The sequence below is a fragment of the Lissotriton vulgaris genome, chromosome 4_1 (genome assembly GCF_964263255.1).
Source record: "Lissotriton vulgaris chromosome 4_1, aLisVul1.2, whole genome shotgun sequence".
Taxonomy (NCBI): Eukaryota; Metazoa; Chordata; class Amphibia; order Caudata; family Salamandridae; genus Lissotriton; species Lissotriton vulgaris.
Genome location: NC_141691.1, coordinates 1,888,947,954 through 1,888,970,649, shown reverse-complemented (window position 1 = coordinate 1,888,970,649; position 22,696 = coordinate 1,888,947,954). Strand labels below are relative to the sequence as shown.

The window sequence follows — 22,696 nt, the reverse complement described above, 5'->3', positions numbered from 1 at the left end:
TTCGGACTCTGCAATTGCAGTGCCTGCAATGCAGGGGAGTAGCTCCTCTACTCCAAGGGAGTTCTTAGACAATTTACCAAAGTGCTGGAGGGCCCCAGCTGTTTGTAGACGTCTCACGGCAGCAGGATTACTCAGTGTTCTGAGATTGTCGTGCCTTTGGGCTGAAAGTAGGGTTTCGCACCAAAATCTAGTCCAGGCTGTCTTCTCTGGGACCAGCTGTTTTGTCCTGGTGTTCATAGAATCAGAAATTCAAGGCTCAGGGGTGCCATCTAAATACTACATTTAGGGGTGTTAAAGGGAGGTCCCAGGTAGTAGCCAATGGGCTACCTACCTTTAGAATAACTACAACCTCTAAATGCTCACCCCACAGGGGTGGGCATGACCCAGATACGGAATTTTCTCCATCTTCAAGATGGTGGAAAAATGAGCTGGGGAACCACATTGCCTGCCCACCTTAAGGGTGGTGTAGGTTGGCTTGTGACCCTTCTCATCCAACTAATTTTCCTGCCCGTCTTCCTGCTGACAGTGGGGTCAGGACGAGGGGGGTGTGGGGTACCATTTGCTGCTTGCAGGAGAGGTTCTGAGTTTAAAGGCGGCATTGCCTTTGACACTTTCCGCCCTGGCATGCTGTCCCCGTTTGGAGGTCTGCAGCACCACCGCCTAGGACAGCTATTGTTTCTGGCCCTAGAGACCAGAGGCTCTCACTCCATGGGTCTAGAAACCGGTCTAGTAGTGTTAGGCTGGTGAAGACCAGTCAGGACTCACTACAAGTTAGGTTTAAGGGGATCCTTCTAGAGTCCTCTGGGTGCAAATACTAATAAATCTGACACCCGAATCAGTGCAGGTTTTTTTTTTTTAAGACTAGATGATTGGTACCAAACATCCCATAATACAGTGAAGCCATCATGGGTCTGGGGAACAGGTCATGAAGAGTGGCCAGCTCATGCACTCTGTGGCTACCTTTACATTATCCAATAATCAACATGATATTGTAGGGGCATATCATATCTGCTCATGCAGGTACATCCTCACAGGAGACATAGTGCACCCTTCCTTAGGGCCAAGGCCTAGTATAGGGGTGGCTTACCTAAATCCCATGCAGTGTTTGTGGGCATGGCACACAGGGATGTGTGTCATGTCAACTCTTGGGTTCTGTCTTCACCAAGGCATGCAGTCTGCAATGGCAGCATGCATGGTCTTGGTGAGAGGACCCTAAGGTGGCACAGTTTGTCCTGCTACCCTCGGGGGTTCCTCTTCAGTGCCAATGGCTTAGGTACCACAGTACCATTTACTAGGGTCTTACACAGAGTAGTGAAGGGATGCCAATTGGAAAGCAAATGTACCATTTAGGGAAAGAGCTTTGGCTCAGGGGACTTGGTTGGCAAGGACCCTGTGCACTGCTAGAGGAAATTGCATAATTTTCTAGGCAAAAACTAGGGCTAACCATGTCCAAAAGAGGCACTTTCCTACAAGAAAACCCCTCCCAAATGTAAGAGGGTGAGACTAACCTTTCCCTAGAGAACCTAATTCGTCCATGTCCAAGAACATAGAAAGGCCATCTACATTGGCATGGGCAGTCCCAGGTCTGTGTTTCTCTTCAAAGTCAATTCCCTGTAGGTTTAAGGACCACCTTAGCAGTTTAAAATGTCAGTCTGTGATTTACATTAACAGACTGAGAGGCATGTGGTTGGTTTGAACAAGGTAGAGAGTCTGCTTCTTCAGGGACCAAACCACAGTAAAGGCTTCCCTCAATGGCACTCCAATGCTGTTCCTGTGGAGTAGCTTTCTACTGATTAAAGCCACTGGCTGGTTTGGACCTTTGTCATTTATTTGGTATATGCCTCTATCCCATGTTCAGAGAAATCAGTCTGCTCAATAAATTGCTTAGCTTAATCTGTAGCTTTCAGAACAGGTGGAGAGCACATAGTTTCTTGGAATTGTCAAAAGCCCTTTGACAGCTCATTGTCCAGTTCGCCTTCTTGGCCATCATTTTGGAAGCAGATTCTCAGAGGTGTCACAATGGTGCCATAATACAAAACAAACCTCCTATAGTACCAAGTCAATTCAAGGAAGGGTACGACTTAAAACTGGCTTGTTAGAGCCACCTAGTCCAAAATGCTCTGGATCCGGGGCTGGAAGGGTTGTACCAGGCCTCCACCAACAAATTGGCTCAAGTCCATGCCCTATCTGGCACTTGCTTGCCAGGATAGTGAGGTCTGCAGCTCTCAAAGCCTGTGGTATTTTTTCCAAGTTGGATCAGGTAATTCTGCTAGGTGGAGCTAAAGACAGCAATATCAGCCAAATATGCTGCACTAAAGAATTACATTCCAGCAAGGGATTTCTTCACCAACCAGTGGCAGGTACACTTTCCAAACCAAAGGGAATCAGTGAACTGATTATGACCATCTGGGTTGAAAACGCAGATTTGTTTTTTGCTCCTGGAGACAGGCCTATCTGCCAGTATCCCGATATGAGATCAAAAGTACTCATACTTCGCTGCTCCCAACCTGTCAATCAGTATCTGCCCTAGCAATTGGGTGTGCATTGGTTTTAGTCACAGCACTATGGCCTCTACAGTCTACAAAGAACCTCATCAGGGCTCGGCCTACGTCCCACGAAGTGGGCGAGGCTTAAGAGTCCTTTTCTGAGGGCTTCGAAAATTGTACCTACCGAATTCCTGAAAGCTCGTGATTTTTTGCTGGTTTTTTTGCCCGCTGCATGGCAATTGGCCCTCGCATGCGTGTTTTTACAAGAGAGCACGCAATAGGCCACAGGCGTTAAGAGTTACTCCTCCTAGTGCATATTCTGTGCCGACACGCGCAGCAGGAGGGCATATTTCTTCAATTACCAGTCAGGGCCCACGGTAATTGAAGACAGATGCTGGGCGCACGTGCAAGTGGATGGTCTTTTTTGATATAAGGTTCAGCCAAGGGCAACTTGGCTGATCTTTAACAAAGTGAACAAAGACACCTGTGCGCAGCTGACCTCCCAGATTCATGTGAAGGTCAAGGGAAAAGGTTCTAGGGGCATTTTGATTACATTAAGAATCAAATAATGAACACTTTATAAAATCGTAGAAGTGCAGTCTCTGCTTCTGGTAGCAGAGAGGAAATGTTATTCGTTCACTTACAGCAGCAGGAACACAGCAGTACCCATTCAAATCTCTGGAACGTGGAGATCCCGGACTCTAGGCACTGTGGACCGCAGGCAGCGTCAGAGGCAACACCACAGCCTGGGCAGAAGTGTTGGTCTATCAGAGTGCCGGGGCACCAGCTGGCCGTGCACTCCGCAGTTGCTCTGGGGAGGGGCAGTGCCATTAGAAGCGGTCATTGGGTTTCTCCTAAACTGATACAATACCACTCCCTAATTAATCTGTGGCATGAGAGCTCGGCTCGCAAGTAGTGTCTGAAAGGCCTGCGCTCCTAGAACGTGCCTTCACTTGCAGCAAGATGCGGCCCCATGGACTTGAGTGGAGGTGGGTGTAGGAGAGTAGGGTCTGCAATCCTATGGTCACCCCAGATTTTTGCTGCACAACTTTCCCTGGCTGTGGGCCTGCTAATCAGACCCACAGCCTAGCTGTTCTCTCTAAATTGACATCCATGCACTTTAGGTGCACTTACCAATTGGTATTGGGTCACTCTAAGTCCAAATACAGTGTACCATAGGTACCTAGGGCATAAGTGCACTCAAGGCCTACCAGGGGCTGCAGCATGTATTGTGCCACCCGTGGCTGGCCATCTAAACACACAACTGGCTGGTAACACAGCTGGGGCAAGGTGGTGTAATCACCCTTTGCTTTAGATATAGTATACCTATATCTAAACTTAAAATGGACACACATACTCCTATTTCACTCCTATGGCAGGCCTTAACAATCCTGGAGGCAGAGTGCTTGGAATTATGCGAGATGGTGTTCTAGCATGAGCTGAGCCTGTCTGCAGCTTTCGGAACTAAGTCCTTTAGCTGTTTCCATGATAATGCTATACCATATACTCTTGCATTATAATCCTCGCGGTTATTGCTAACTTTGGCATAGCATTATCAAAACATGTCGAGTAAGGTGTCATACGAATTGGAATACTACCCCCTCACCAATTCTGGTGACGGGGGTAGCATTCCACCCTTTTAGAGGGACATGACATGTATGTAACTGTGAACCCCAGTTAAAGTTAACTCGAGCCTCAGCATCACAAAATGGATGCTGCCACCACAGACACTAGTATGACCTCCTGCTGCTGGGAGTCCTTCCAGCGAGGGAGGCTTGGACAAAGGGTTTGCTGCCTTGGGAGGTGCTAGACGGGATTTTGCGTTTTGAGGTAGGACAGACTGAAAGGAATGAGACATGCCTGGGGCACACAAGGTGTCCCTGTGCATACCCTGGTTCAAACCAGTTGCTGGGGCACTCCAGCCCGAAACCGAACAACGCTCAGGTCAAACAGCTCAGCACTGAGGGAGCACTGCATCCTGAAAGAATGCACCAAACTGCTCCTAATAGAAGGTGCTGTAAGGATAAGGAATTCTACTTCTCCCAAAAACCCAGTGAAGACTAGTTACAGTTACACATTTCATACTTATACTGGATGCACAGTTCAGGATCTTCCCAGAATGCAGGGCAGAAAAGGAACCTTAGAGCATGGCCTGAAAACCTTACACTCAGTCTGAGCTTAGCCTACTCTTTAATGTACACAAAAGCATTGTGTAGATGAGGAATAGATACAACCCAAGTAGCTCATGAGAAACAGAACTCCGATACCTTTCAAAACTTCCATTAAAGCATTCCTTTTTTGCTGCAACATCACCAATGTACAGGGCAGTCCTGATGGTAAACATCAAGAAGCTGAATAAGATTCGGCTACAACAGTATTCAATGTAGCTGCAACTTTATTCAATGAAACAGTGCTGTAAGACTTAAAGTTAAGTGCAGTTCATGAATTTAGCATACATTTGTCAAGAGTCAAACGCCTACACTTTATCTTCCCTATTACATGGCCAATTCTCAGCTGCTTCTTCTCATACACAAAACCAAATTGTTTGACCGTCTTCATACCTAAACAAAGATATACATTGTGCAGTAGTCACTATGCAAACTAAAATTTAAATCAAAGTTTAACTAAAATACCTTTAAAGAAAAATAAATAATTGGCATTTATGCTTCTACAATTTTCGGAGTCTTTTTTGCAGTGTTACTAGATTTCCTCTCCACAGCTTTAATCACCCCGACAGCAACAGTCTGCTTCAAGTCACGAGCTGCAAAGCGTCCTGAAATGCAAAATACATCACTGTAAAATAGCACTGCTAAATTAGGAATTCTAGCAACCACCACTACTCCGAAAGGAGTCAAAATAATGTGCTCTTATGCAGAATAGGTAAGACAGCAACTACACCTGCCCCTTAATGGTAGTCACTAAGCATAAATTAAGAATGTTAAAGTACATTTAATATGCAAAATAAGCGCAAAACTGAGCAACCCATACCCATTTTCTCGAGTCTAATGGTGGAGCCACTGGGGCAGTACACTGGAATGTTTCAAAAGCTGGCACAGGAGGATTACCTTTAGTTACACATCCTGAAGCCTCAAGTGGAAAAGACAGCAACTCAGATATACAAGATGCCAAGTTCCAGCTCTGGCTAGGCCTACGCCAGATTGTATGTGAAGGTACTGCACGTCAGTCACCGTTCAAACAAGGGAGTGAACCTTAGTTAAACGCTCTGTATATGGCATTCAAGCACATTCGAACAGCCAGAGGATGAAGCAAGCCTACTTCAGTACCTATATTGAAATGCTTGTTAAACCTGCAGAGGACAATTTAATTGTAGAACATAGTTCCACAAACAAGCCAGTTCCATCTTAAAATGGGATCTTCTGAAGAAGAAAGGATCTGTTTCCAGCAATTCCCTATGGAGTGGAGAGAATGCTTAATAGCGTGTACCAGATGGCATGCTACAGATCAATCCAATTAAAGCAGACTAGTTAAAGTTATGAAAACCTATCCTACACATGCCACTACCAGTATGCAGTTTAGTTTGGCCAGCAATTTCATTTAGACCTTCAATTTGCTATTGCTTCTAGTGCATTCCGACTCCATGCTAGTAAGGCAGACTGGAGACTCCACCGGTGTCAGTGACTTCTCCACGACTAGAAATTCCATTAGACAAGCAGAAGATGAAAAAACATTGAAAAAGGATGAACTGTGCCATACAATTTACTGCGATGTTACCATGTTGCCCTGAATAGTTTACTCAGATGTTAAAGTGCTGCATAATGAAAGATTCCACCATTGCCCCCCAAAACAACTAAAGCATTGCATAACTAGTGAGCCATACCAACCTAAAGGAGGGTAATCATAGAAACGCTCCACACAGATGGGTTTATGAGGAACAAGCTTGACCACTGCAGCATCTCCAGACTTCAACTGAACGGGGTGATCCTCAAGTTTCTTACCAGACCGACGGTCAAGCTTCTCCTCAAACTCAGCAAACTTGCAGGTGACATGAGCAGTGTGACAGTCGATAACTGGCGAGTAGCCAGTCTTTATAAATCCTGGGTGGTTCAAAATGATCACCTAAATTATGAAGGCAGAGGTTACTATATCCTGTATAACAAAAAGGTCAAATTAAACAATCAGCAAGATTTGTTTTTGGAACTGGATTCTTATAATCCATCATAGATCAGACTTAAAATTGCAATTGTAGAATTGCAATTGTAGAATCCAAAACAGATACCAATTGTCCCACAGAAGCAATGTCACATCAAGTTCCAATTCTTAATCCTAGGCTATGTGTTGTCTCCTGCTCAAGTGAATAGCATACAAAGTGTAATTTAGAGCATCAAGGCCTGGCATACATGATACCCCTCCTTTCTTTGCCCACGTAAACTGCAACCAGCTTAGGGAGGGGGTCACCAGATCCCATCACATCCATGATTAGTTTCTAATCAGAATTGAAAGCTCTTACAGAACTAGTTAAGCATATTACTATTGGGATACAATTACAAGAGACTGTCAACCTCCCCTCCACCCACACATTGCATTTTTAACATTACAGCTAGGAATGCCAGCTACCGGTGCAAGCTCCCAGTCCAAGCCACCTGCTAAACACGATTTACTTTGAAAAACACCCTATTTAGGTCTCCATTTGCTGTAGAGAACTACAAAAGACTACCAAGATTAACTGTATAATAACTCAATCCATGATACTAACCTGTGCACTGAAACTAGATGTTCCAGTTGGTGGGTCAGCTTTAGAGTTACCTACAACATTCCCACGCCTTAGGTTTTTGACGGCAATGTTTTTTACGTTGAAACCTACATTGAATCCCGGTAGAGCCATTTGAAGCGGTTCATGGTGCATCTCAATAGACTTAACTTCAGCCGTAAAATTAGATGGTGCAAACGTAATGGTCATGCCTGGCTTAAGGGTTCCAGTTTCAACTTTCCCAACAGGGACAGTGCCAATTCCTAAGAAACAAAGCACAAGTCATCTTTAAAAATGGTACTTTACTTGGCATTCACAGGTTAGGCTTTGGTGACAAGTTATTTAACAGATCCCCAGACTTCTTTAGAACTATGAACCATCATCTTCACAAAACAGTCAAGGATCCAAATTTAAACATGCCATTGTCAATTCCTGTCTACCCTAGTCTCAAACTTTCGAAATCTGTTAACCTCCACATAATTGTGTGAACCTGGAGACCCAACTGAATTATGGGACCCTGGCCTAAGCAATTGTTGGTGTTCTGTAAAATACACAAATTTACAGGACCAAGAATTCAAACAAAAATAAATTTTAATTCCACCAAAACTAATTTTTTGGTAACACTGGAGATTTTCTACAAGTTCCGTTTGATGTGCTTGCACTACTACCACACATCAATGTGATTAAACAACCCCATCCCCCGATTCATCACCCTAATAGCATCTCTACATCAGGGTCATATTTGATGTACATCCAGATTTTTCATGGACCAAGAGGCCATTCACCAAATGGATCTGCCTCACAGAAGACATGGTTGTAACCAATCTATGCATGCTTACAATTATTAAACTTAAAGGCCCCTTAGTAATGTGTAGACCGTACGTTAACATAAGTACCCCTCTACTTCACCCCCCCCCCTCCCTTAGCAGCCACTAAGCATAGGTGATGTCACATCGGTACTTACCTCCTATCTTGTAGACATCCTGCAATGGCAGTCGCAGTGGTTTGTTGGATGGGCGGACAGGAGGTAAGAGTGCATCTATGGCTTCGAGGAGTGTGCACCCCTTAGCAGACCCCTCCTTTCGTTTAATCTTCCACTCTTTAAACCAAGGCATCTGAAAGTGAACAAATGAAGAGCCTCAAATGGAACAAAGTAATGCCAAGACAGTAGGTGTCAGTTGCAAAAACCCACTTTACTATAAATGTCTGCTACGCAAGTCATAAAGGCCAAGAAAAGCCGTGCTTAATACGCACCAAGAGAGCCAGTTGCTGCTTTACCATGAAAGCAGTCTAAAATAGCAATATGCTGCTCCAAGAAAAAAACATCTGAGAGAATTAAAATGGTAGACCCACCCTCCAATACGACATAATTAATGCTTACTGCATCTCAGAGAAACTGCTGCTTTCAGACCCTACAGGTCTCCACTGAAGACTATGGTAAGGAAAATTCTAGCCCTGGCAGAACTAAGATTAGAACTGAAGTAGTGTATCCATTTTGGACTGAGTCACTTGGCGCACACAGCCTTCGGACCCCGCAAACAAAAATATTTTCGGGTCAGATTTCCTACATGGCTGATCAGTTATCAGACAAGGCCCACTCCCAAATGCAAACCAGGGCACTGTAGTAAGACCGAGGGGGCCGCAGATGACTGCAGCCCATACTGTAATTCTGATAGCGCTGGTGCACATGTAGTGCCACCTTCAGAGGGCAATCCCTCATTTGCATAAGAGTGACCCAGTGCCAATGAATGACTGACTGCGTCCACACCATATTCTTGACATGGGTGGAGAGACAAGTATGCCTTTGAGGCGGACTGACCATTCTACCCTTGACAGCAGCCCTCTGGAAGGTGATCCCATAGACGCCCTGCAGGAGGGTGCAGTCACTCACTACAACTGCCTGTAGTGGGTGCTCAGTCAACTCTTTAAAGGGCACTCAAACTGAAATACTGAGCAGCTACTCCACATTTCATAAAATGTGCTGCCCCCAATGCAGTGCAGGTTCACGGCTGAGCTGGGTCAGTGCATTCATTGTCGCCATTTGCGCACCTATTTAAAATGTGTGCTGTGGTGCCAACACTGCCAATCACGAATATGTGCACCTCAGGCGTTCAAGGTAAAAGTGACAGATTTGAACAATCGCAAAATGAGGTTACTACTATTAAGATAAATTATGTCGCTGGACACTGCCCCAGTGAGTAAACAAGCACTTCACCTGTAGGTTATGTAATACTCCCAGTGTTATGAAGACAGTGTAACTAGTTAAGGGACGAGGAGCAGAAAGGCATTTCGGGGGAAATTGGATCATGTCAAAAGAGTAAACTGCCTGGAAAGGTGACCTTCAAGCCACAGTGGAGTGTCCCCATTATAATATAGAAGGCAACGTCTAAAGAAGCAGCCCTTAAGCACCACTGAGGATTAAAGATACAGTAGAAGTAGGGTTATGTGAGCTGTAAGCGATGGCCCAGACCTACAACCACCAACGAAAAAAAATACCCAAAGATATAGTATCAAACAGAATGCAAAACAGCCCAAGACCCAAGGGTGATACGAAAGACTAAAAATGTAACATTTATATCTGTGCCTCTTTACCTTCTTACTAGGTGATGTGATATTCTCTCCATTCCAACCAGACACCGGAACAAAGGGGATTGCACCAGGATGGTAACCTATTTTCTTCAGGTACATGACTACATTTTTGACGACTTCATCATAGCGCTTCTGGCTGTATGGCGGATCAGTCATATCCATTTTATTCACACAGATAATGAGTTGTTTCACTCCCAGTGTGTAAGCCAGGAGGGCGTGCTCTCTGGTCTGTCCTTTTCTGGAAACCCCAGCTTCAAACTCACCTGTGGCTGCGGAGACCACAAGCACGGCAGCATCAGCCTAGGAGGATAAAAAACATTATGAGTGCTAAGCATGCCTAAAGCGGTCAACGCTGCACAAGAAACCAATCGCATTGAGATGGGGTGTTGCACCACTAGTAAACGCTTTGCAATTGATACATCTCTGCGGTGTACAGAGTTTACTGCAGCAGAACATCAAAAAGGATATATTGTACACAAAAGCAGGGTGGAGTGCATAAACTGGACCACAGCTGTAAGAAGATAGCCTAGCGCAGCATTTCCCGAACAGTGCTGGTGGATCAGGACATTCAGAGCAAAAAGATCCATTTAAATTGTGTACATCGGGGCACATTTGTACCTGCTTCAAAGTAAAATGCCAGGCTAGGCAGTCTGACAAATTGCTGCCCATTCTTTTGAGGTGGAATTGATGTTATTTTGCGGGCTGCAAAGAGGGGTTCAAGTGGACTATGACAGTCTTGTAGGGGTAAAGGAGCGAAATGGTAGGCGGTATTTTAACCAACTGTAAATGAACTGTACACATTCAGCAGTTGGAAAATCAAAAATGTAGCTTTTTTGAAATTCTGAAGAGGGCTGGGAACAGACCATAATAGGATCAAGACACTACTTGGTGATCCACAAAAGTCATATTTCCAAACATTTATGCTGGCTTAACCAGTAAAAGTGTCTCTGCAAAGTTAGTGGCGTTTCACTTGAAAAGGTCCTGTCTAGAGTACAATAAACTACCACAGGATGCTTTAGTTTTATGTAAAAAAAAAAAAAAAAAAAAAACACCCCTCATGTTCATTAAAGGAAGGTGCGTAGCAAATGTTTGTCATTCACTAAAGTGTTATAGCCTGTTGGTTTAAGAGACCCAGTTATGCTAGAACTGGTCTGGGACCCTCCCTTAGCAGTTCAGGGTGGATGGTACCTACTGGAACAGACCAAGACTGAGATGCATAAAGCTGGTCAATCTGGAACGGGGCAAAAAATGATTGACTTAAATACTGTCCGTGTGACTGGCAGTGGATTGGGCATGGCACCCATATTTTTTGTTGTCCTTGAGACCCCCACTTAGTTTACTCAAACTTTAGTTTAGATGCTATTGAAAGGTCCACATTTTACTAAATGGTGCAAAAATCTTGTGAAATTTCATTTTGTAACCAGTGTGTTACAAACTCTCAATCCGTTGCCTGAAGTGCGCTTAAATGCAGAACTAATATCAAGAGGGGTAACAGCTGTTGGAAGCAGAGGGTGGTTAAGAGATACCCACGAGATTAGAAACCAGTTTACCTGGGATGTTCCAGTCAGCATGTTCTTAATGAAGTCACGATGCCCCGGGGCATCAATGATGGTGATAGTGAATTTCTGAGTTTGAAACTTCCACAAGGACACATCAATGGTGATGCCACGCTCCCGTTCAGCCTTCAGTTTATCAAGGATCCAAGCAAATTTAAATGAGCCCTTGCCAATCTGTCGAAAGAAAAAAAAATGCAGCAAATTCCATTCTTGGAGTACCAGCACGCACTTTAAACCATCAAACTACTGCCATGCTACACATTCTATGTAATCATTCCCCGGTGAAGTTCAGCTTAGAACCCCACTCAATCAAGACTGGTACTTCTGTATAGTCCTGCAGAAATGCATCTTGCAACTCCCGAAGTGTGCCCGACGGCAGCACCTATCCATCACCAAGTTCTAGTTGCCAAAACCCAGATATCAAAAGCCTAGCCATAGACAGCGGCTGTGACAAACGGAGCCCAGACAAAAGCCTCATCCTTGAGGCTTAGGACACTTATTGGCTAACCATATTACCATCTGAACAGTGGTTTAAATCTCCTACCTAGGTATGCAATGCACACATCTGTCGTCCCATTATATTGGAGATCCAGAATTATGTTGGTAAGGTTTTTAATCGGACAAATTTAGACTTCATTTTAAGTGTCTTGTTTAGGTCCAGCATGCCAGCGAACCCGTCTGCATGACAGATGTTACCCCTCTGCCCAGAGCAGTATCTCCACTCCTGTTATTCGTACATCATTCTCAGGGACACTAGAATTATGCGGCAGGGGAGGGGCCAATTATGCAGTACATAGTCATAGTATTACTTCATTTTCTCTTTTTATACTGGTTAACACTGGGCATAGGTTGAGCCTCGTTACTATCCGTTTAACACCCAAATATAGCAATAAGCAACAGAAAGGTGACAAGCCAACCTTTACAGAGTGTGTACCACCTCTTGGCAACACGTAGGTGCGTTTAGTAGCTTTTGAAACGCTTGAACTAGAAACACTTAGTGCTAAAAATCGGCAGATTAAGCATCAGCTCGATTATATGACAAATCCATAATTATGCGATAAATGGCCATACAATCGCATAATTCTATTGGCCCTGAATCTGAGCAGTCTGAACATTTTAATGAAATCACTTCATGTGGTAAACTCGTTTCACATCTCAAAAACTCGCCGCTATGCCCCAGTTAGTCTCATACGCATTATTTTAAATACAATTAACCTTTCACTGCAGCAGGCTCTTGGTGAAGACTCAACATGCAAGCCACATCTACTGGTTTTGCCTGCCAATGCTTGATAGTCAGTGCTACCTACGTCAAGAGTTTTAAGTGGGCCGGGTACAGCCGGTGCTCAGCACCGGTACTTCTTAAAAGCAGGTGCTGACACTGGTCCCTTTCGGGCTCTCATTTTTGGCCTCACCCTCTGTGAAAAAATAAACTACATCAACTCTGCAACAGTTCCACCCTTCTCTGCAACTTCAAGAGACTAGTTATATCATTCATAATTTTAGAACTGAAGCATTTTCATTAGACACAGCGAAGCAATAGTTGGTGCTTAAAAAAAACGTATGCAATTAAGTCATTAACCGAGCCAATAATCCTGGCTTGTTGTAGATGTCATGTTATTTGTAGGATATATCTGGAAGAAACCACATAAGCAATAAAATACCTGTCGGACGGCCGATTTAGTGTTTAAGCCACACCCTCGATTACTTTGGCCACGCCCCGGCCCTAAGCCCTCAACCACCCGGGGCCTTATTTATGAAGACCTTGCGCCGCCGGTGCGTCATTTTTAAAATGGGAAAAAGTGACGCACCGGTGGCGCAAGGCCTTCATAAATAAGGCCCCCGGTGTTTACTCCCTCACGTAAACCCCAACATACATCCATCCTAAAAGGGACTAGGCATACTATGCCGGTTGAAACACTCCCAGTTTATACAAATGCCGACACCTGTAGTAGATAGGCTGCTGCTCAGATATGGGGTTACTGGTAAAAACATAATTTTGCAGAAAGCAGGTCAAATTGGAACGCAGCCGGCAGGGCCGATAAGCTCCTATTGTGAAGAATGCAACAATTAGCTTCGTAAGTAAGTTGCCCTTCGCTTAACAATAGAGCACCAAAACGCTCCTCGCTGGCCAATAATATACTTCGTTTAATTGACTTTATGTTTATAGCGCCCCCATGTCACTTGGGCAGATATTAAAGCAAGGGAATGATACTAACTCCTCCGATAATGGGGCGGGAGGGTATAAAGATTGCGCTAACAGAGGTAGGAATGCATGGATTCGACTCAATCCCACTTTTCGACTGTTCTGCTAGCATAGAGACGTTTAGGGGTTCTTTTTAGGTCTCGCCTGTCGATGCGCATGCGCATCGAGCAAGGCGAGACTATAGCGAGTTATCCACACTTTATCCACACTGCAAGGAATCGTGGCGATTCCTTGCAGTGCCCGTGACTTTTAAGGTCAATGCGCATGCGCATTAAGCTTATGCGCATGCGCATTGACCTTAAAAGTCACGGGCGCGTGCACGTCCGTGTTTGTTTACCCTTGCCTACTCTCTCTCTCCCCTCTCCGCCCCCGTTCCGCCCCCTCCCCTTCCCGCCGTGTCGCATTTCTCCTCCCCCCTCCTCTCCTCCCCTGCCTGCCTGCCGCATTTCTCCTCCCCCTCCCCTCTCTCCCCTCCGTCTCGTTTCACACACACCCTCTCCCCCGCTCCGCCCCCTCCCCGCCAACACCGCCTCGCGAGCTCGTCATTCCAAACCCACCCTCCCCCGCCTGACCCCAGCGCATTTCTCCTCCCCCTCATTGCTCCTACTACAAGCCTTTTCTAATGGATCATCAGAATCACGTTTGCGACTACTTCTTTCTACGGTGTCGTGCATATTTTCACAGCAGGAGTCTAGCTTCGTTCTGTACAGCGTTATATTTCCCCTGTCCCAGGCTCACTCCTCTGCGGGACGTGGGCGTGTTTCCAGCTGAAAGCGGGCTGGGCTGCCAAGGTACGGGGAACAAGCGCTCCCTGGCACCACATATTGCGATCAGCTGGTATCCCTTTTCCTCCAGAACATGCAGTGACTCTACGCATTGGCTGCAGTTAGATTACCTTTAAGGGCACGATTACCGATGTCGAACATAGACGGCCAGCCATCTTGAGAAGCTATTCTAAACGTAATTGAAAGATTGAGAAAACATCAAAACACGGCTTGGCTAATTCAATTCCTTTCTTAATTAGTGTTGTGTGTATAGGCTACTTTTTATTTATTTTCGGGAGTATCGTTTTTTTGTTGACAAGATTATGTATCTCGGATTACATCATAAAATGTTATTCCGGTCTAGCCACAATAGAGAACCGCATTACACATCTTCCGAGACTTTCTTTTACTTTTAGGTGGTTTTGAATCGGCCCCATTAAAACGGTTAGGCTTTTCACGTAGGCATAGACAGTCGCCATATTTGAGTAGATACGTTTGCCAATAGTTGTCTATCAAGTACTGTATGCAGTTTCTAGTGCTAAGGACGCTGCGCAGCACAAAGTGCATGTTTTCATTATACTCTGAAATGAAGCTTTTATAGAAAGGACGCGCAAGCGATTAAAGTCTGTTTCAAAGCACACTCAACAAAAACGGTCGCCTTGAATACTGTCGTTGGACGGGACCTCTGATTGTGTTCTGTAGTTGCTCTCATGTCCTAGACGCCTAAAGGCATGCTTGACGTTTTTAACCTCCAGCACTTTGCATGATGGGATGTTGAGTCCAGGCTTGCAAGTGTAAAAGCGAAACTGCAAGCCCCAAAATGCAGTTTGCGATCGTCTTGGAATCGGGACAGGCTGACGGCGCAGCAGATGGCGTGGGGCCACTAGACAGTTGGTCATGCTGAATCTAGTGTGCCCGCCTCCCATGGAGGCTGCCATTATGCCTTTTCTCTGGTGCTCTCGAGTCGTCTGCTCCGACCTGCCCCTTCCTCTGGGCCCTGGCACTCGGCGCAACCACGTTCTCCGCCTTTTACTCTTCCAGGCAGTTGCAGCCGTTGTCCCAGAGCACTCCTGTTTTGAGTGGGTGGTCGGTAACTTGATGCCCAGTTGTATAGAAGGGATGTGTTAGTAGGCACTGACTCATTTCCTGGAGTTTCATTAACAGAAGCCGAGAGGAGCTCCGCCCTGCTGTCGCCTCCCAGCTCCTTCTCTCTCTCTCCTCCAAAGGGGGTTATTAGAGCCAGTCTCTCGCTTTCCTGCCTCACTGTGAGTTGGCCTGGCAACAGGGCAGGGAGGAATGCTAGGGCTTTTGTCGGAGTTGACACTTTGGCAGGCTGCAGCAGGGTAAGCGTTTCATTACTTACACCTTATTCTTACTCATTCATGAACAGGGTGGAATTGCGGGCTCAATATGAGCAGGGTCGGTTTACCTGGGCTGTGGGGGATGAGTGTGAATTATTTGCCAAGGTAGCCCGGCGGTTTTAAATGAGGAACCACATCTTTATCAATAACACACCTTTTTCTTTCTGCACAAACAAATTATTTGTCGCGCCGCCAAGCTATAAGGTGCGTATACTTTGAAGGGTCTCCGATTTTAAAGCTATGGATTTTTATATTGGAATACTCTGGTGCGAGTTTACTTTTCCCTTCAAGATAGGAAAGTCTGTACTCTGATAGAGCGCCTTGATGCGAGAGTCTGGAGAGGGACGTCATGTCCTGCTGCCACTACATTGTCTACACCGCTGAATGAACCCTCACTCACCCTCACTCACCCTCACTCACCCACACTCACCCACACTCACCCTCACTCACCCTCAACCCCCCACCCTCACCCTCACTCACCCTCACTCACCCTCAACCCCAACCCCTCACCCTCACTCACCCTCTCACCCTCAACCCCTCACCCTCACTCACCCTCAACCCCTCACCCTCAACCCCTCACCCTCACTCACCCTCAACCCCTCACCCTCAACCCCTCACCCTCACTCACCCTCAACCCCTCACCCTCAACCCCTCACCCTCAACCCCTCACCCTCACTCACCCTCAACCCCTCACCCTCAACCCCTCACCCTCACTCACCCTCAACCCCTCACCCTCACTCACTCACCCTCACTTACCCTCAACCCTTCACCCTCAACCCTTCACCCTCAACCCCTCACTCACCCTCACTCACCCTCACTCACCCTCACTCACCCTCACTCACCCTCACCCTCACCCTCACTCACCCTCACTCACCCTCAACCCCTCACCCTCAACCCCTCACCCTCAACCCCTCACCCTCAACCCCTCACCCTCAACCCCTCACCCTCACCCTCACCCTCACTCACCCTCAACCCCTCACCCACCCTCAACCCCTCACCCTAACTCACTCTCACTCACCCTCACTCACCCTCAACCCCTCACCCTCACCCACCCTCACCCACCCTCACTCACCCTCACTCACCCTCACTCACCCTCACTCACCCTCACTCACCCTCACCCACCCTCACTCACCCTCACTCACCCTCACCCACCCTCACTCACCCTCACCCACCCTCACCCACCCTCACCCACCCTCACTCACCCTCCCTCACCCACCCTCACTCACCCTCCCTCCCTCACTCACCCTCCCTCACTCACCCTCCCTCCCTCACTCACCCTCACTCACCCTCACTCACCCTCACTCACCCTCAACCCCTCACTCACCCTCACTCACCCTCAACCCCTCACTCACCCTCAACCCCTCACCCTCACTCACCCTCAACCCCTCACCCTCACTCACCCTCAACCCCTCACCCTCAACCCCTCACCCTCAACCCCTCAGCCTCACCCTCACCCTCACTCACCCTCAACCCCTCACCCTCACTCACCCTCAACCTCATGCTAAAGATTTACAAAAAAAACCATTAACAATTCTAAAAGCACTAACTCTAATGCTGCGAGACCTATTGCATTTCTAATGCTTGTTTCAGCAGGGGACGGGGCACGGGTCGCGGATCGAGAGCAACGGCTACCCAAAGTAGAAATTACATATTAAAGTTTAAGCAGCTCTCCAATTAGGTTTAATTGAATCTTTGCAAGAGAAGCAAACTGTATTGCAGAGAGCGGCCCATGCAAGCGAGCCCAGCTCGTACCCTCAACCAGGGAAGCGAGCAATGACCGCTGAAGGCGCCGAGACCCGACAGTAGTCTCAGGACACCTCCGCCATCTATTATAAATACAGGTTTTTTCTTTTGGGTGGGGGTTCTCTGCGATATAGCAAGCACCTAGAAGAAATGAAAACCCAAAGAAGGAATTACCCCAACTGATACATATTAACAAAGGCAATTTCTGGCGGGAGACAGCCATAAGAGTTTTTTTTGCTAAATGGGTGTATATATAGAAATCTGCGTCTAAACCTGAACTACAGGCAAGCATGCTAATCGGTCATAGGGCTCCCCCGCGTGCATACAGTTAACAGAACTGCGGTGATTGGCGTTAAGAGTCGGGTACCCCAATCCGCTTTACCTGATTGGCCGCCGCCTCCACCTTCTCCAGTACCCGCGGCTCCAGCCCCCCACACTTGTAGATCATGTGTCCGGTGGTGGTGGACTTGCCGGAATCCACATGGCCAATAATAACCACGTTGAGGTGAGGTTTCGCGGGCGTTTTGTCACCACTCATGTCTGCTGCGCTCTCAATCCGTTCTGCCTTCTCTTCCTCTTCTCGGGATGTCGGGAACTCTGCAGGCTTCCGCGCAGCTTTTATTGCCTCTATTCGGGCTAGGTGTCGCTGCTGTACGCGGCCGCGGCCACGCCCACGAGAAAAAGAGAGCCAATCACGGAGGCTACGCAGAGCACAGCTGAGGAAAATAAACTGTCGAGCACAAGAAATGAACCAATGACAGAGGTCAGTGAAGGAAGGTCGTTGGAGCCCAATATACCGGACCCGACTCCATTGGTTTTTCGGCCTAGCGTCCTTGTTTGATCAGTAGATAGTGTCTCTAATCATGTGAGTTAAAAAAAGAACACTAATAGTTCTCAGCTGCGTGTAGCAATTGCCCTTTTAACCCGGAATGGCGTTGTTTTTTGCTTGTGAGTAAAAACCTTTAATAATCTGCATATTGAAAACGCGGTTATTTTTTTGGGGTTGCTCATGTTGTTAGTGAGGGTGTGTGGTTGTCAGTTTCTTAAACCATGTTTTAATTAGAGTTAGGTCATCTGATACTAAATTAAATAGGGCTTTGGGTCGCCCGTCAACTAACGTGAGACCGATATACGCAGAAAAACACAGTTTATGTTATGTTCCCACAGTTTGTTTCTATTTTTTTCTTACCAAGATATGGCTAAGTTCCTTATTGTAGCACTAAGGTTTTTCTCGATATGTTGGGATAGCCTTGATTCATTTTCTTGGTTTACGAATTATTATGTGAGTACTTGGACATATTTTGAACATTAATATCCGTTTTCCATTGAGATGACTTCATATCCAGAGGCATCCACTGAATTGCAGTTGTGTACATGTTCACACTCTTCTTAGCATGGTGGCAGTACCTTTGGTCTAGAAGACATACCCGCCATCATTTCAAGACTAAACGAGGGTGATATTGCCGAACGATATGAACACCATCCGTGGGACTCAGAAAAGAGTTTTATAACTTTGGAGATGTTTTCCTGAGCTCATCGGACAATAACATTGTGTGATGTATTGTGAGGAGCGGTAAACTATATCTGTGCCACCTGGGGAATGATGTCACAATCAGTCTTAAAATCCCAGCAAACATCATTGCAGTCTGGAAAACCTATTGTTACTCATTGTTAGAGCTGCAGGGACTGAGTGATGTGATTTTTTTATCTACACTTGATGGACCCTTTAAAGCACATTTGGCCTGCTGTACTGGTACTAAATGGTATGACGTTAGGTTGCTTCTTTAAGAAAGATTTTTTAAACCACACAGTGCCTATAACCTTGGTTAGCAGTGGATAGAGATTAAAGTACCTCCTTTATGTAGGGCCCATACTCTTTACTTTAATACACATTGGACCAGTGACAACGGACAGAGCTTGATGCAAATAATTTTAAAGACGCTGTAACCCATGGGCTGGAAAATTCTCAACTGACAGGCTTATCAGCTGGTGGTCTAGAACGTCAGCTGATACATCATAACACTGTAGGCATGCGCTATGGTAAAGGTGCCCAGGGGATGGGAAAGAGTAGGGGGGAGGGATTAGAGGGAGACCTACCTTACAACACATCTCCTTCCCAAAGGTGGGAAAAGGGAGGGGGAAACCTAAACAACTGCAAAACAGTTAAGCATAAGATAACACTTTCAAGTACATTTCCTTTTAGATCTGATAACCCTGCAGGTAGTTGTAACCAGCGACCCATTGCTAATAACACTCAAAATCCTTAAACCAACATGGTTTCGCAATTGCACGTCCAGTCCTGGTTGTGTTGATTTCACTGTTGGTCTCATTTACCGCAGACTCACTGTGGCATGACTGAGCCTCCCTCATACCTGCATCACTGGTAACTACACTCTCATCTAGGGTTGCCTCAGCAGGTGCCACATTCACACCTTGGGTCTGGTCATCCACACTGTGGGTGTCTACATCCGAATAAACACCATAGGTGTCTACTTCAAAATCAAAACTGTGCACATCTCCCATACTCATATTTCTATGCACACCATCCTCCTCAAGTTCTGGGTACAAGTCTGCCACACCTTGGTCCAACCGCACACGCTTTCTCTTACTCCTAGAGAGTGCAGAAAAGTGCCATACCTTACCGTCGCTCAGCAAAGCTGAATTGCACAATATTTTCTTTGCCTCCAAGGGGTGGGTGTAGCGACTCTGCCCTTTCTCTATGCAGGGCCGTTTCTAGGTCTTTTGCCGCCCTAGGCGAGAATTGAGAAATGCGGCCCTCTCCCTTTTACTACCATCACTCTCTCCCCCTGTCATCCAGGCTAGAAGAAAAACCCATCAAACATTAAATACAACTGAAATTCACAACAAAATAAACACTGCAAACTGGACCGGCTGTTGGATGGCTCAGCTTGTGCTCTGACTCTCAACCAGACTGCATTGGCATTGCCTATCTTCATTAATTTTCTGACCCCTCTCACCCAAGACTGAATTGAAAATGGCTGGAGTGGCTTAGTGGGCGAAAAAAAGGATGAATTTGGATGATGCACCATTTAATTACCAGTGGCTGAATTTAATAGAAAGATCCCACCAGTGCCTTTTTTGTTTTTCCCTGTGAGATGTTCTGAGTATGATGGGTATTCCCAGACCTAGAACTCATGCTCAGGTTGCAGTATGACTTAAGCTGCTTCTCACTGAGGAAGGTGGCCCTTTAAGGCCAACACCAGTGCGGGGTTACTTGTGTTCTCATATAGGTGGGATCTGACCTATTAGTTCAGACTGGACTGCTCCTAGTAGAACATGACTATGTATGTTTTGAATACATCTGGCCTCAATCTGAATGGGCATTTTGGGCTATTTGATCAATTGGTTTCAAACCCTTATTTGTTTCCAGCGGATGAGAATAATTCAAACATTTCATTCATAAACTTTTTCTTTAATGATGTCTTGGCTATGATTAAATAAATATACTCTTGAAAACTGGGTAATGTTTCTGCTGGAAGGAGAATTGCTTTGTTGGATGTCTATATTTTTAAAGGCATTATTAGTACCTGTGGAGAGTGAAAAATTGTTACCCGAGGAAATTGTCTTTATGAAGACCGTGCAGAAAACACGTTCCTTTTAGTACTTGCACCTCGAGGCCTGGGCGTCCACAAAGGTACAACGATTTGGAATACAGATTGTCACTCCCACTCACGCCTTTCAGTCTACCTTAATGAGATTATAAGGGAAAGGTTTCAAAGACATGTTTTTTCTCTTTCACTAGTTGAAAGGGAATCATTGACCCAGTTTGGTATTTAAGCAATTTGTGTTCACTTTTATCATACACTTATCAAATGCAAGAACTTGTAAAAGCAAATTTGTACTCAGAAATATGCCCAAGTCTGAAATTCTTTCACAGGCGTGTGCATTTAATATACAATCGGTTTATTTTAGTTTTCATTTTTAGATTGATAATATATATTTTTTAGAATGTGAATTATGGAAGCATTTAACAGAAAATGCCACGTCTACCTTATCTAGATTCAACAAAAGACCAGGAGAACATCACACTCCCTGTGACCCCAATAGCATCACAGGGTTGATCTCTTGTACAACTCTTCACCTCTCAGCATCTTCCTATTGGCTACAGAGGCGCTAAGGTAAGTACAATGGCTGGCACCTATAGAAAGTAAACAAGATTTTTGGGGCAGCATTAGGAGTGTTCATTCGAAAGAAGCTTGCGATTCCTGTTACTGTCAAGTCCACTGAGAGGTCCTCTGTGCCTCAGGATTGGTTGGCTACTAGCCAAGTCAGGGGTGCCTGAAGGTACCCCTGACTCGGCTAGCTATTAAATCAGAGTTAGTACCAAGGGCCTGATACAAGGAAGGTGACAGGTCAGGACAGGTGAAAGGAGACTTGAAATAATTAGTTTGAAAGTTACTACTATTTCCAGCCCAGCTCCAGCTCCAAAGAACCTCTGTATATTACGTGCTAAATAGTCCATATTTTCCTCAGCATCTGGCATAAACTCATAAATAGCAAGTTCTGCATGTTCAAAAGGCACCTTCGCTTACGAAATAAACAGATATAAAAATACATTTATGCTGTTTGTCCCTCACAGCAGTTTTTCAGACCTTTACTTTTTTGGAACTATATTGCTGCCCTTTTAACACCATCATCATGAATTAAATTGAGAGCTTGCTTTATTGGATTGCATCTAAAGATAAACGTGTATTTAAGCAGTGCACATATATTATAGAGTAGTTGGTGATTTGATGCTGTCGATCTAGTCCTTCTCATTTCAACATGCAGCCCTGACTCCTTTTATACTCAAACCCACGCTGACGAATTTACCAACACCTGCAGGCCGAAAGAACATGGAATTTTCATCTATATTTAACCTCGTGCATATATCTGTATAATGAATAGCTGGCTATGTTTTTTCTAGAAATATTCAACTGATATCACTGTATCCTATGTACATAAAACAGGCAATCAGGTGCTCAGGAAGCAGACAAAACAAGAGAACTGCATCGATCAACTAAAGCCAGTTAGTTACTTGAATGGCCAGTTTCAGCATATCATGATTTCAAGTAAAACAGTTGTGCAATCTGCCGGTTTGAGAGCAATTAGCCCGTGCTGAAGGAGGGAAACGTTAATGCCTGCAGGAACACATGGTGACAGGGTCATGTTTAATATGTGACGGTATTCTGTTGCCAGGGTATCTCGGTTAATTATCAAAGTAATTTTGACAAGATTGCGTGTTTTTTCCTTGAACTGTAGATTAAACCCACTTGCTGAATGTAC

At 45.5% G+C, this 22,696-nt stretch overlaps 2 protein-coding genes across 2 annotated transcripts in view; both read right to left on the bottom strand.

The window, feature by feature from the left end:
• Positions 1 to 4,863: 4,863 nt before the first annotated feature.
• LOC147724678 (elongation factor 1-alpha-like) lies at positions 4,864 to 18,103 on the bottom strand. The gene is made up of 7 exons (XM_086966219.1): positions 17,793 to 18,103; positions 11,334 to 11,513; positions 9,787 to 10,083; positions 8,159 to 8,309; positions 7,201 to 7,457; positions 6,329 to 6,563; positions 4,864 to 5,259 (listed from the first exon to the last, which is right to left on the bottom strand). The coding sequence occupies exons 1-7, from the start codon at positions 17,946 to 17,948 to the stop codon at positions 5,147 to 5,149; spliced, it is 1,389 nt and encodes a 462-aa protein (XP_086822345.1). The 5' UTR covers positions 17,949 to 18,103; the 3' UTR covers positions 4,864 to 5,146.
• The window catches only part of LOC147724677 (elongation factor 1-alpha-like), a 34,862-nt gene continuing 17,206 nt past the window's right edge, over positions 5,041 to 22,696 (bottom strand). Inside the window, exon 8 of the mRNA XM_086966217.1 lies at positions 5,041 to 5,108. The gene's annotated coding sequence lies outside the window, so the exon portion shown is untranslated. The remainder of the gene's footprint in view (positions 5,109 to 22,696) is intronic.

Coding starts and splice junctions, on each gene's coding strand:
- LOC147724678 (XM_086966219.1), bottom strand. CDS start 17,948: ATGAGTGGTGACAAAACGCCCGCGAAACCTCACCTCAACGTGGTTATT. Junction 11,514..17,792: donor TGGAGGCGGCGGCCAATCAG/GTAAAGCGGATT, acceptor TTCTTTCGACAG/ATTGGCAAGGGCTCATTTAA. Junction 8,310..9,786: donor TCACATCACCTAGTAAGAAG/GTAAAGAGGCAC, acceptor GTTCACTTTCAG/ATGCCTTGGTTTAAAGAGTG.